We start from the raw sequence: 13288 nt of genomic DNA, 5'->3' as shown, positions 1-13288 counted from the left end.
TGGAAGAAGTGGGAGAGGGGGAAAAGCGTACGCAAATATCCCTGACCAGTTCATCCATAGTGCATTGCCCTGAGACTGATGTTGTGCGTACCTGGATGCGAAGTTTTGGCATTTTGAGTTTTCTTTTGTTGCAAATAGATCTATTTGTGGCGTTCCCCACATTCTGAAGTAAGTGTTCAGTATTTGGGGGTGAATTTCCCATTCGTGCATCTGTTGGTGATCCCGAGAGAGATTGTCTGCTAACTGATTCTGAATCCCTGGAATAAATTGTGCTATTAGGCGAATGTGGTTGTGAATCTCCCAATGCCATATTTTTTGTGTCAGGAGACACAACTGTGTTGAGTGTGTTCCTCCCTGTTTGTTTAGGTAATACATTGTTGTCATGTTGTCTGATTTGACAAGAGTTTATTTGTGGGTTATTATGGGTTGAAATGCTTTCAGCGCTAGAAACACCGCTAACAGTTCTAAGTGATTTATCTAAAACTGTCTTTGCTGAATGTCCCATTGTCCTTGGATGCTGTGCTGATTGAGGTGTGCTCCCCACCCTGTCATGGATGCATCGGTCGTTATTACGTATTGTGGCACTGGGTCTTGAAAAGGCCGCCCTTGGTTTAAATTTATACTGTTCCACCATTGAAGCGAGATGTATGTTTGGCGGTCTATCAACACCAGATCTAGAAGTTGACCCTGTGCCTGTGACCACTGTGATGCTAGGCACTGTTGTAAGGGCCGCATGTGCAACCTTGCATTTGGGACAATGGGTATGCATGAGGACATCATGCCTAGGAGTTTCATTACTAATTTGACCTGTATCTTTTGGTTTGGATACATGGCTTGTATTACATTGTGAAATGGTTGGACTCTTTGTGGACTTGGAGTGGCAATTCCTTTTACTGTGTTGATTGTTGCTCCTAGGTATTGCTGTGTTTGACACGGCAGAAGGTGTGACTTTGAGTAATTGATTGAGAAACCTAGTTTGTGTAGGGTTTCTATGACATAATTTGTGTGTTGTGAACACTGTATTTGCGTGTTGGTTTTGATTAACCAATCGTCTAGGTACGGGAACACATGTATTTGCTGCCTTCTGATATGTGCAGCTACTACTGCTAGACATTTTGTAAAAACTCTTGCCGCAGTTGTTATTCCGAATGGCAACACTTTGAATTGGTAATGTATCCCTTGGAATACAAACCTTAGGTACTTTCTGTGTGAAGGATGTATTGGTATATGGAAATATGCATCCTTTAGATCCAGTGTTGTCATGTAGTCTTGTTGTTTGAGCAGTGGGATTACTTCTTGTAATGTAACCATGTGAAAGTGGTCTGATTTGATGTATGTATTTAATATTCTGAGATCTAGTATAGGTCTTAGACTTTTGTCTTTTTTGGGTATCAGAAAGTACAGTGAGTAAACTCCTGTGTTTAGTTCTTGTTTTGGTACTAATTCTATTGCCTCCTTTTGGAGCAATGCTTGAACTTCTAATCCTAGAAGATTTATATGTTGTTTTGACATACTGTGTGTTTTCGGTGGGACTGTTGGAGGGAATTCGAGAAATTCTATGCAATAACCATGCTGGATAATTGCTAGTACCCAAGTATCTGTTGTTATCTCCTCCCAATGTTTGTAAAATTGGCTTAGTCTTCCCCCCACAGGTGTTATGTGATGGGGATGTGTGACTTGTAAGTCATTGCTTATTTTGAGGACTTTTGGGGCTTTGGAATTTTCCTCTATTTTTTTGGAATTGTCCCCCTCTATATTGCCCCCGAAAACTTCCCCGCTGATATTGGCTTTGGTAAGTGGGCCTTGTTTGTGATGTTGTGGTTTCTGTAGGTTGTCCTCGAAACCCTCCCCTAAAAGGTGTTTTGCGAAATGTGCCTCTGCTTTGCGGGGAGTAGAGTGCGCCCATGGCTTTTGCTGTATCAGTGTCTTTCTTGAGTTTATCAATAGCAGTGTCGACTTCCGGCCCAAACAACTGCTGTTCATTAAATGGCATATTTAGCACGGCTTGTTGAATTTCCGGCTTGAACCCTGACGTGCGCAGCCATGCGTGCCTTCTTATTGTTATTGCAGTATTTACTGTCCTTGCAGCCGTATCTGCTGCATCCATTGAAGACCGTATCTGATTATTAGAGATACTTTGTCCTTCTTCCACCACTTGTTGTGCTCTTTTTTGGAACTCCTTGGGTAAGTGTTCCATCAAATGTTGCATCTCATCCCAGTGAGCTCTATCATATCTTGCCAAAAGTGCTTGTGAATTGGCAATGCGCCATTGGTTTGCTGCTTGTGCTGCAACCCTTTTGCCCGCAGCATCAAATTTGCGACTCTCTTTGTCTGGAGGTGGTGCGTCCCCCGAGGTATGAGAGTTTGCTCTCTTACGAACTGCCCCGACAACTACTGGGTCTGGTGTTAACTGCGTTGTAATATAAACTGGATCTGTTGGCGGTGGCTTGTACTTTTTCTCCACCCTTGGAGTTATGGCTTGGCCTTTAACAGGATCCTGAAAGATTTGTTTTGAATGTTTTAGCATTCCTGGGAGCATAGGTAGTCTTTGGTATTGGCTATGAGTGGAGGATAGCGTGTTAAACAAAAAGTCATCCTCAATTGGTTCGGAATGCAAGGTGACGTTATGGAAAGCAGCTGCCCTTGCGATCACCTGTGTGTAAGATGTACTGTCCTCAGGTGGGGACGGCCTGGCAGGGTACGAGTCTGGGCTGTTGTCCGATACTGGAGCATTGTAAAGGTCCCATGCATCGGGATCATCTTGACTCATGGTAGTATGAGTCGGGGAGTGCATCAGTGGAGGAGTTGCTACTGGTGATGTGTGCACTGATGGTGGTGGAGTTGTTTTCCTTGCCACCTTTGCCTGTGGCTCCTTGTCCTTTTCTTGAAAGGCAAGTTTTCTTTTTATTTTAATTGGGGGAAGAGTGGTTATCTTCCCTGTGTCTTGTTGAATGTGGAGCCTCCTTTGAGTATAGTCTGGCTCTACTGCTTGAAGTTCCTCTCCGAATCTATGTTTTAGCATTTGGGAGGACAATCCTTGTTCCTCTGTATAGGAACCTGTTTTCGGCTCCGAGGCTGGATGTTTCGGAACCGAAACTTTTTCGGACGTCTTTTTAGGCTCCGAAGAAACCTTTGTAATTTTCGGCGTGGTGGTGTTTCGGTGCCGAATTTGTTCGGTGCCGCTGTCACGGTGCCGAAATTTCTCTGAGCCGATGTCTCGGGTCCGAGATTGCTGTGTGGTGGTATCTCGACCGGAGTCGGATGACTTCGACACCAGCGTGCCCTTTTTCGTTGTGCCTTGGATCGGTCACCTATTTTTGGGGTTAAGCCATGGCCTGTTGGCGGTGGCGTCCCCTGGGCTTTTGTTGATTTCTCGTGAGTCTTATGTTTCGACGTCTTACTCACGGTTTTTGGCATTTCTTCGGCCTTGAGCTCTTCCGAGTCCGACTCTTGGATAGAGAAAGCTTCCTCTTCCTCCTCGAAACGCTCTTGTCCTGTCGGCGTCGACGCCATCTGCAGTCTTCTGGCTCTTCGGTCTCTTAACATCTTTCTGGACCGAAACGCTCGATAGGCCTCACAAGTATCTTCCTTGTGCTCTGGGGACAAGCACAAGTTACAGACCAGATGCTGATCCGTATACGGATACTTATTATGGCATTTTGGACAGAAGCGGAATGGGGTCCGTTCCATCAGCCTTTAAGTCACACGTGGCCGGGCCGACCAGGCCCCGACGGGGGATCGAAAAAACCCCAAAGGGCCACCGGAGCTCTTCAAAATTCGGTGTCGATCTGTTGTAACTAACCCGATACCGAACGCAAACAATACCGACGTTTTTTCCGAGATTCTAACTAACTTTCCGAACCAAAACACGGAGCGAAAAGGAACACGTCCGAACCCGATGGCGGAAAAAAAACAATCTAAGATGGAGTCGACGCCCATGCGCAATGGAGTCGAAATGGGAGGAGTCCCTCGGTCTCGTGACTCGAAAAGACTTCTTCGAAGAAAAACAACTTGTAACACTCCGAGCCCAACACCAGATGGCGGGATGTGCACAGCATGTGTATCTGCAGCTACACATGCCATCGAACATATATATATATATATATATATATATATATATCAAAAACGAAGTTGTCCTCATGTGAAAGCGCACTCCCAACAGGTTATATAAACGGGAAGAAAAAGCAAAGCCAGCAACTCACAGTGAATTCTTTAAGCAGTTTCATTATTCCAGGCCTTAGGTGATAAAATCATCTCTGGACACGTGTTTCTAGGTCAATCCTTTCTTCAGCAGAGAAAAATATAAAAGTGTTTCACCCTCGTAGGTGCAGCCAGTGCTGGAAGTGTTCCAGGCATTTCTTTCTTTCTGAAAAGACCGGCATGGCTTCAGCTTGTCTAATTACAGGCACCTGATTAGTCTCTTTAAATACCAGTCCGCCCCAGTGGGCCTCTCAAGTGAGTAACAGTGCATGCTGGTTGTGGTAGTCCTGCAATTTTTTCATTTTGCCCCAAGGGGGTTTGCTGGAGCCAAAACAAAATAATGAACCAAAGTGCAAAACCGTCGTAGGCGAATCCAAAGGAAAATTGTCAGATTTGCTGTGAATATCCCAACCTGATTGCTCTTGTGTGACAATCCATTTTTAGTCACACAGACCTGCTACGATGTGCAGTGGTGCTGCTTTCCCGGCTGGACAGGCCGGTTAATTATCAAAAACGAAGTTGTCCTCATGTGAAAGCGCACTCCCAACAGGTTATATAAACGGGAAGAAAAAGCAAAGCCAGCAACTCACAGTGAATTCTTTAAGCAGTTTCATTATTCCAGGCCTTAGGTGATAAAATCATCTCTGGACACGTGTTTCTAGGTCAATCCTTTCTTCAGCAGAGAAAAATATAAAAGTGTTTCACCCTCGTAGGTGCAGCCAGTGCTGGAAGTGTTCCAGGCATTTCTTTCTTTCTGAAAAGACCGGCATGGCTTCAGCTTTATTATTATTATATCTATCTATCTCTATATCTTCGTACCTATATTTATTTAAGTTTGAAAACTGTGAATTGCAATCCGTAGGTGACTGAGAACACCATCATCATGAGTGGACAGAAATGCAAATCAGTAAGTGTTAGTTTTTGAAGAGTTACTGATCACCATATATTGTTTCATGGTTCACGATTATAATTTTGCAGACAACACTGTTTCAGGAGTGTTCTTTTTAAGACAAAGAGGGCATTTACCATCTCTCTAAATAGTGCCCTCTATCCTCTATGGCTCATACATCCAGACTCTGCTGTTTTAAAATATGGACAGCTGTTTCCAAGTATACCCATCTGCACTGGGTCTATGCTCCATGCTCCCAACGGGGTGCCTGACAAGCAGAGAGGTAATTTATAGAGTAACCTACACATAGATTTGGAGGTAAAAAAAAAAAAAAAAAAAGTGTTGCTAGATCAATCCATTCACAAACTACTATCTCCTCCACTGCCTCATAAGAGCTCTAGAAGTGACCAGAGCTGCTGCATGAGACTTCACAGCCTCTTTTGGACATTGACATATGACCTCTGGTCAGCGTTAGCCTTGTTCCCCCACGCAACTCCACCTGTTGCTGCTGCCTTTCACCTTCTGAGCCTGCCTGGCTTGTTGTGTTTGAGGCCCTTTCCACCCACAGGCTCCCGTCTGCGCCTTATCCCTGGTGGTCTAGTGATTGCTTTCTGTCCCTCGCTCTGCTGCCTTCTGCCTTTTCTGTGCCCTTTTGCTCTGTTGCTTTTCCTCTGTTCTTTTCTCCTTTTCTCCTCTTTTCCTCCTTTCTCTGTTTTCCCAGAGTCTCCCCTGCTTCCCCGCTCCTGTCCCAGCACTGTGTTTCCCACCCTCCCGCTGAGCGACCCCTCCCTTTCTTAATGATGGTCACACCAAAGGCAAGGCCATCTGCACCTGGACCGCACCCAGCACCACGGACCCTAGTCCATCCTCCACCCGCAGATTCCATGCCAGGACCGTGCACATCCTCAACACTGGAGCCTCAGCTGCCTGTCGCCGCACCTCCCCCAACGCCTGTTCTTCTGCCACAACTGCACTTTCACCTGCCCTCGCACCCTAAACCTCCCCTCTGGTGTATACTACAACACTCGCTCCCTCGTCAAACATGGAATAGAAGTTTGGGACTTCCTCAACTCCATCGCCCCCAATGTCGCCTTCTTCACAGAGACCTGGATCACCACTTCCTCAGCTCCGGACATCGCTATCGCCATACCCATCCCCAACGGCTACAAGCTCATACATCAAGATCACGACAACCAACCTGGAGAAGGTGTCACCATCATCCACAGAAAAAAAAAAAAAAAAATTCACTCCAACTCACAACCAGTGTCGGTATCCACAGGGAGTGCAGAATTATTAGGCAAGTTGTATTTTTGAGGATTAATTTTATTATTGAACAACAACCATGTTCTCAATGAACCCAAAAAACTCATTAATATCAAAACTGAATATTTTTGGAAGTAGTTTTTAGTTTGTTTTTAGTTTTAGCTATGTTAGGGGGATATCTGTGTGTGCAGGTGACTATCACTGTGCATAATTATTAGGCAACTTAACAAAAAAAAATATATACCCAATTCAATTATTTATCATTACCAGTGAAACCAATATAACATCTCAACATTCACAAATATACATTTCTGACATTCAAAAACAAAACAAAAACAAATCAGTGACCAATATAGCCACCTTTCTTTGCAAGGACACTCAAAAGCCTGCCATCCATGGATTCTGTCAGTGTTTTGATCTGTTCACCATCAACATTGCGTGCAGCAGCAACCACAGCCTCCCAGACACTGTTCAGAGAGGTGTACTGTTTTCCCTCCTTGTAAATCTCACATTTGATGATGGACCACAGGTTCTCAATGGGGTTCAGATCAGGTGAACAAGGAGGCCATGTCATTAGATTTCCTTCTTTTATACCCTTTCTTGCCAGCCACGCTGTGGAGTACTTGGACGCGTGTGATGGAGCATTGTCCTGCATGAAAATCATGTTTTTCTTGAAGGATGCAGACTTCTTCCTGTACCACTGCTTGAAGAAGGTGTCTTCCAGGAACTGGCAGTAGGACTGGGAGTTGAGCTTGACTCCATCCTCAACCCGAAAAGGCCCCACAAGCTCATCTTTGATGATACCAGCCCAAACCAGTACTCCACCTCCACCTTGCTGGCGTCTGAGTCGGACTGGAGCTCTCTGCCCTTTACCAATCCAGCCACGGGCCCATCCATCTGGCCCATCAAGACTCACTCTCATTTCATCAGTCCATAAAACCTTAGAAAAATCAGTCTTTAGATATTTCTTGGCCCAGTCTTGACGTTTCAGCTTGTGTGTCTTGTTCAGTGGTGGTCGTCTTTCAGCCTTTCTTACCTTGGCCATGTCTCTGAGTATTGCACACCTTGTGCTTTTGGGCACCCCAGTGATGTTGCAGCTCTGAAATATGGCCAAACTGGTGGCAAGTGGCATCGTGGCAGCTGCACGCTTGACTTTTCTCAGTTCATGGGCAGTTATTTTGCGCCTTGGTTTTTCCACACGCTTCTTGCGACCCTGTTGACTATTTTGAATGAAACGCTTGATTGTTCGATGATCACGCTTCAGAAGCTTTGCAATTTTAAGAGTGCTGCATCCCTCTGCAAGATATCTCACTATTTTTGACTTTTCTGAGCCTGTCAAGTCCTTCTTTTGACCCATTTTGCCAAAGGAAAGGAAGTTGCCTAATAATTATGCACACCTGATATAGGGTGTTGATGTCATTAGACCACACCCCTTCTCATTACAGAGATGCACATCACCTAATATGCTTAATTGGTAGTAGGCTTTCGAGCCTATACAGCTTGGAGTAAGACAACATGCATAAAGAGGATGATGTGGTCAAAATACTCATTTGCCTAATAATTCTGCACTCCCTGTAGACCCCATCGCCGAACAACTTCACCTTTCAGATCCAGACTAATCCACACACCACCCTCTGTGAAACACTCATTTACAGACCCCCCCTCCCCCCTGGTAGCCCACCCACCCTTCAGCAAAGAACTGGTGGACTTTATTGCCCAGTGCCCTCACCTCAACGGACTACATACTCCTCGGCTACCTCAACTTTCACCTCGACAACCCCAGGGACCCAAACAAGGCCACCATCACAGGGAACCTCGCCACACTCTAACTTAAGTAACTGGTAAACATCCCCATTCACTCAGCAAGTCACACCCTCGACCCAGGCTTCTGCGCCGGAAACCACATCTCCTGCTCACACACCTCCGAACTCCATTGGAACGACCACCACTGCGCCCAATTCTCCTTCATCAAGATGGTCGAACTACACCAAGCCCACCACCCCTATGCAGGAACTGGACCAAGGTCACAGAAGCCCAGATCACCACCGCGATCCGCCACTCCTCACCACCGTGGACACCAACATCTTCGCGCACATCCTCCACCAATGGATCGCCGACTGCCCCAACACTCTAGCCCCCCCTAAGGAAACCCCCAGGCAATCATCACCCTAGGAGACCCAGCTTGTTCCCCCCAACCTCCAGGAATCCACTAGCAAATACAGACGACTTGAGAGAAAGTGGAGAAGTAGTAAGAGCGCTACAGACCACAAGGCCCTCAAAGATGCCGTCAGATCTCAAAACCAGCTCATCAGATCAACCAGGTAATCAGCCGTTCTGGAGAGGCTCAACACCAAAGCACACAACAGGAACAAACTTTTCACCATAGAAAAGGAATTCACAAATCCCAACATGGACACCACGGACATTCCTTTCTCCCAAGACCTCTGCGACAGCCTCGCCTCCTTTCACCAGAAAATCCAGGACATCTATGAAGGATTTGCAAGCACAGGATCACCCCCCTAACCTATGTCACTCCTTCCTTTTTCAGCCACGGTCATCGAAAAAGCGATCAACACCCAGCTAACTGAGTTCATAGAATTCAACCACATTCTCGACCCCTCCCAATCTGGATTCAGGAGCAACCACACTCCTAGCAGCCACAGATGACATCCGCACCCACTGGACCACAGTGAGACAGCTGCCCTCATCCTCCTCCACGTCTCCGCCACCTTCGACACAGTCTCCCACACCTCCCTGTGCACCAGAATGCACGACCCCAGCATCCGCGACAACACCCTGGAATGCCCTCCGCTCCTTCCTCACTGGCCGAACACAGAGTCAGGCTCCCACCTTTCACCTCGAAGCCGATTGAAAGCACTTGCGAAGTTTCCCAGAGTCCCACCCTCTTTAACATCTACATGGCCCCGCTCGCTGGGATCGTCAGGCAATACGGGCTCAAAATTGTATCATACGCCAACGGCACACAGCTCATCCTCTTTCTCACCTACGAACCATCAACTGCCAAAAATAACTTTCACAACGGAATGAAGGCTATTGCCGGCTGAATGAAGGACAGCTGCCTCAAGTTGAACTCTGACAAGACAGAGAGCCTCATCCTGTGGCCCGCCACTTCTGCTGGGACGACTCCTTGTGGCCTAGTTGCATCAGCACTTCTCCATTTGCGACCGACCACGTCTTGGCATCATCCTTGACACATCATTGTCCATGACCCACCAAGTCAACGTCGTCTCCTCTTAATGCTTCCAGACCCTTCGCCTGCTCTGGAAGATCTTCAAGTGGATCCCCTTTGACACAAGTAGAACAGTAACCCAGGCACTCGCCAGCAGCAACCTCGACTACAGCAACACACTCCATGCTGGAATAAAAAATAAAAAAACTACAAGCAAGACCCTAGAGAATTCAGAACGCCACAGCCAGACTGATCCTGGACATCCCCGCCACATCTCCGCCCACCTGAGAGTCCTACACTGGCTCCCCGTCAACAAACGCATCACTTTCAAACTACTGACCCACGCATACAAGGCCCTCCACAACGTTGGTCCTGCCTACCTCAACCACCGCCTCTCCTTTTACACCCCCTCCAGGCAACTCCGCTCAGCGCAACTGGCCGTCGCTACCACCTCAAGGATCCAGAAGAACATGGTTGGAGGAAGATCCTTCTCCTACCTCGCCGCACAGACCTGAAACACAATGCCTATCCACCTCAGGCAGTCCACCCACATCCCTGGCTCAGTTTAGGAAGGACCTCAAGACCTGGCTCTTCGAGTGACCCGCGTCTCCTGCTAGGGTGCCTTGAGACCCCATGGGTGATAAGTTGCACTTTATAAATGTCGCTGATTGATTGATAAATGACTAAGTTACCAGCTCAGAGTCTGCTCTTCCCGAGGTACTTCTTACACTCTCTCTTTTCAATATTAAGGCTAAACAGAGAACTGTTCACATGTAAGAGCAACAGAGTAACACAAGACATAGGACCTCCTAGTTCTACTGCACTGAAACCACATTATATGTCTGCTAGCAAACCTCCGCTTTTTTCAGTGATCACCTTCCCTTCATTACTTGACTTGTCTTATACTTATGATTTGAGTTGGTATTGCAACAGTGCACCTTGAAGAAGCTGCAAGGTAATATGCCTGATGCTATATAATAATAAATGGACATTTATTCATACATGTAACAGCAGTGACCAAAAATGCGATCAACAGTATTGAAAGGAATTGGGACGACTGAATAACAAAAAAAAAGGGAATGCCAATAGCAGGACGATGCAAAAAAAGAATTCATAACATGCAAGAAAACACAAACATTAAAGTAGTATTCATGAACAGAACGTCAGCTATTGCGTAAAATGGAAAAAAACTATGTAGCCAGGCACTTTATAATTATAGAAATAGTTGCAAAATGTATTAAGAACGCAGTTCTCAAAGAAGAATTTACCTATTCATACAGCTCTTCTGACTGAAGTCCTGTTCAGTTGGCCTGAAGAACTCTGCCACGTTGTCTAGAAGGCGGCTGAATCCTCTGTTTATACAAGTATTCAAAACCATGCTGAAATCTGGACTGTAGAAAAAGGGAGGATCAGCGACGTATTTGTGTTTGAAATTTACTGAATTTGCAAGCAACATGTATTCGAACACCTAAACTCCTGTTCTTCACTACATAATCCTATTTTTCCTCTTTGCATTCCATACAGTATGATTGTTAGTCCATGCAAAAAAATAATGATCGACTTTTACATTTAAGGCTAAAAAAACATTTAGTCCCCTCTTTTGGACTCAGTTAAATTCTTACTCAATCCTTGACCCAGAGATTCAATTTTCCATAGCCAAACCACACTTAAGTCCAACACAAATACTTTAAAGTTTAGTGGTGGAGAGGGACATAAGGAATATAATACCGATCTTTTCACCACAATTGTTACAATAGGAGACTCTACCAAGACTCTAGCTCCAACGACTGGGGACATGCCACGTGTCACATAAAAGTATTATGGAGGACTTCTTCAGGGAGGGCATGTAACCAGCTCAGATACATTTGCAGAAGGTCTGGGAATTGTTATCAAGCACCTTAGTTGGTTAGGCCTCAACATGCAGCAGAGCACAACTTTCAGAAGATACACAACTGATCTTATGAAAGGCATGCAAAAGATATGTCACATAGCTCTTGAGGTTAGGTAAAATCAGAGGGGGCACCTTAGGCTGTATAACTCGTGGAGGGCGCAGCATTTAAGAAGAAGCTCTCGGTAGTCTGCATTTTTACTTCCAATTAGCATTATTTTTTATTTTTTTTTAGAGCATCGGAGTTTTCCTACTCTTTGCAACTTCCTAATAGCAAGTGCTTAATAGAAGAAGATTTTTTATTAGTTATAAAATTTGATTATGTTCTAATAGCAATAATGACCGACTAAGCAGTTAGCCCTTCTTAATCGTATTCCCAGCCAAATGCAACCTCATGCGGCGCAGCCCTTGCAATTATGATCTTAAAAAATATTTAATCTTGCTTATCTCTGCTAATGCAGATAGTCCATGGACCAGGATGCAGGGAACAGTGAAGGAAAATCGCTGACCTCCTGTCATTCTGCAGTACTAAAATACCAACAGCAGATGTACTTGGGGTTCTGCAGTAAATGCTACGAGGACAACGTCTGAACATGAGTATGGGAGGGGGGATAGACAGAGGCGGAAGAGAAGCATAGAAAAGGTGGAATACAGAGAGGGAGATGGAGAGAGGGTGACAGGTTTCAGATGATAAAAGGGAAAAGGATGTCACACACCATAGAAGACCATCTCCTGACCCAAAGTACTCTGGTTAACAGGAGATTTCAGACGAAGAGAGACGGATAGCCTAAGAGGTAACCTGAAGAGTTCACACCTCTGTGAGATGTTGGCAGATCTTAACAACGGTAGGGTATGAGACCAACTATTTTAGTTTTGTGTGGAATGTGGAAGCTGCAGGAAGCAGTGGCAGGAAACATGGTTTACAGGGGGATAAATTAACCCTAGACAGATTTTTGCATTTATTCAAGGGAATGCAAAAGAGATTGCGCCTATTTATTTCTCTGCCAGGTAAGAGAGGTGGGGCTTCATAAGTCATCTGGTACTTTGTGTTAGGGATACAAAAGTTCTGTAGAGACAAAATATTTTGATGTGCAAAGGACAGTCTGACAAAATGTGTTGGTGACAATCAGTGTTTCTGGCCCATTATTTACTCTATCTTGGAGGCAAATTAAGTTATTTGGAGTTGATAGTATTGGGTGCAAGACGGGCTAGAGCGATATCATTTCAGGGCTACGAAAGTATTTCTAGAGGCATATTCAGGGTCCATATATCCATAATTTGAAGAGCCAGACAAAACATTTTATGTCGCTAAAAGTACAACCGTATCAGGCAAACCAGTATTTTGTGGTTTTATGAGTACTCAAGCAATAGATATAAGAACAAATAGCAAATTAATTAAAGTTGATCCGTCTGTGAAAGGTCTGATCACAGGGACATGTTTGAATCACTGGACTGTGGAATGTGAGCGTAAGGTGAGTTGGGGTAGGAATTTAAACGTATAGCTACACTCCCAAATGGGTGTATTCGAATATTGTGTTTTGCAAGTGCTTGTCATACCTTTCCAACATGTCCCGGGTCTCATTTATCAGTTTTATTGTAGTAAAATCTTTTTCCGTTAGTCCAGATGCCTATAAAACAAAAGGTATGCCAGGTGATTGGTACATAATTACAATGCAAATAAATACTTTGTGGTTTTCATATATAAAGACCACCGAGTCTGGGTGTTTCCAAGTGTAAAGAAGCCACAACTATAGAATGCCTATGGCGGAGTACAGCTGCAAAAGACTGCACAGTGTAGTAATGTTAACTACAAACCTTAAAGCAAACGACTCTCAGAAATCAAACAATAATTACAATT

At 45.0% G+C, this 13288-nt stretch overlaps 1 protein-coding gene across 1 annotated transcript in view; it reads right to left on the bottom strand.

Moving 5' to 3' along the window:
* PEX3 (peroxisomal biogenesis factor 3) overlaps positions 1-13288 on the bottom strand; it is a 137158-nt gene that overhangs the window by 21336 nt on the left and 102534 nt on the right. The window contains exons 9-10 of the mRNA XM_069235121.1: positions 12988-13058; positions 10811-10933 (exon numbers count right to left, since the gene is read on the bottom strand). Coding sequence (XP_069091222.1) covers positions 10811-10933; positions 12988-13058 — 194 coding nt within the window. The remainder of the gene's footprint in view (positions 1-10810; positions 10934-12987; positions 13059-13288) is intronic.

This window comes from Pleurodeles waltl, chromosome 5, assembly GCF_031143425.1.
Source record: "Pleurodeles waltl isolate 20211129_DDA chromosome 5, aPleWal1.hap1.20221129, whole genome shotgun sequence".
In the NCBI taxonomy this organism is placed as follows: Eukaryota; Metazoa; Chordata; class Amphibia; order Caudata; family Salamandridae; genus Pleurodeles; species Pleurodeles waltl.
The sequence above is the reverse complement of the archived record's forward strand: the minus strand, read 5'-3'. Positions and strand labels throughout refer to the sequence as shown.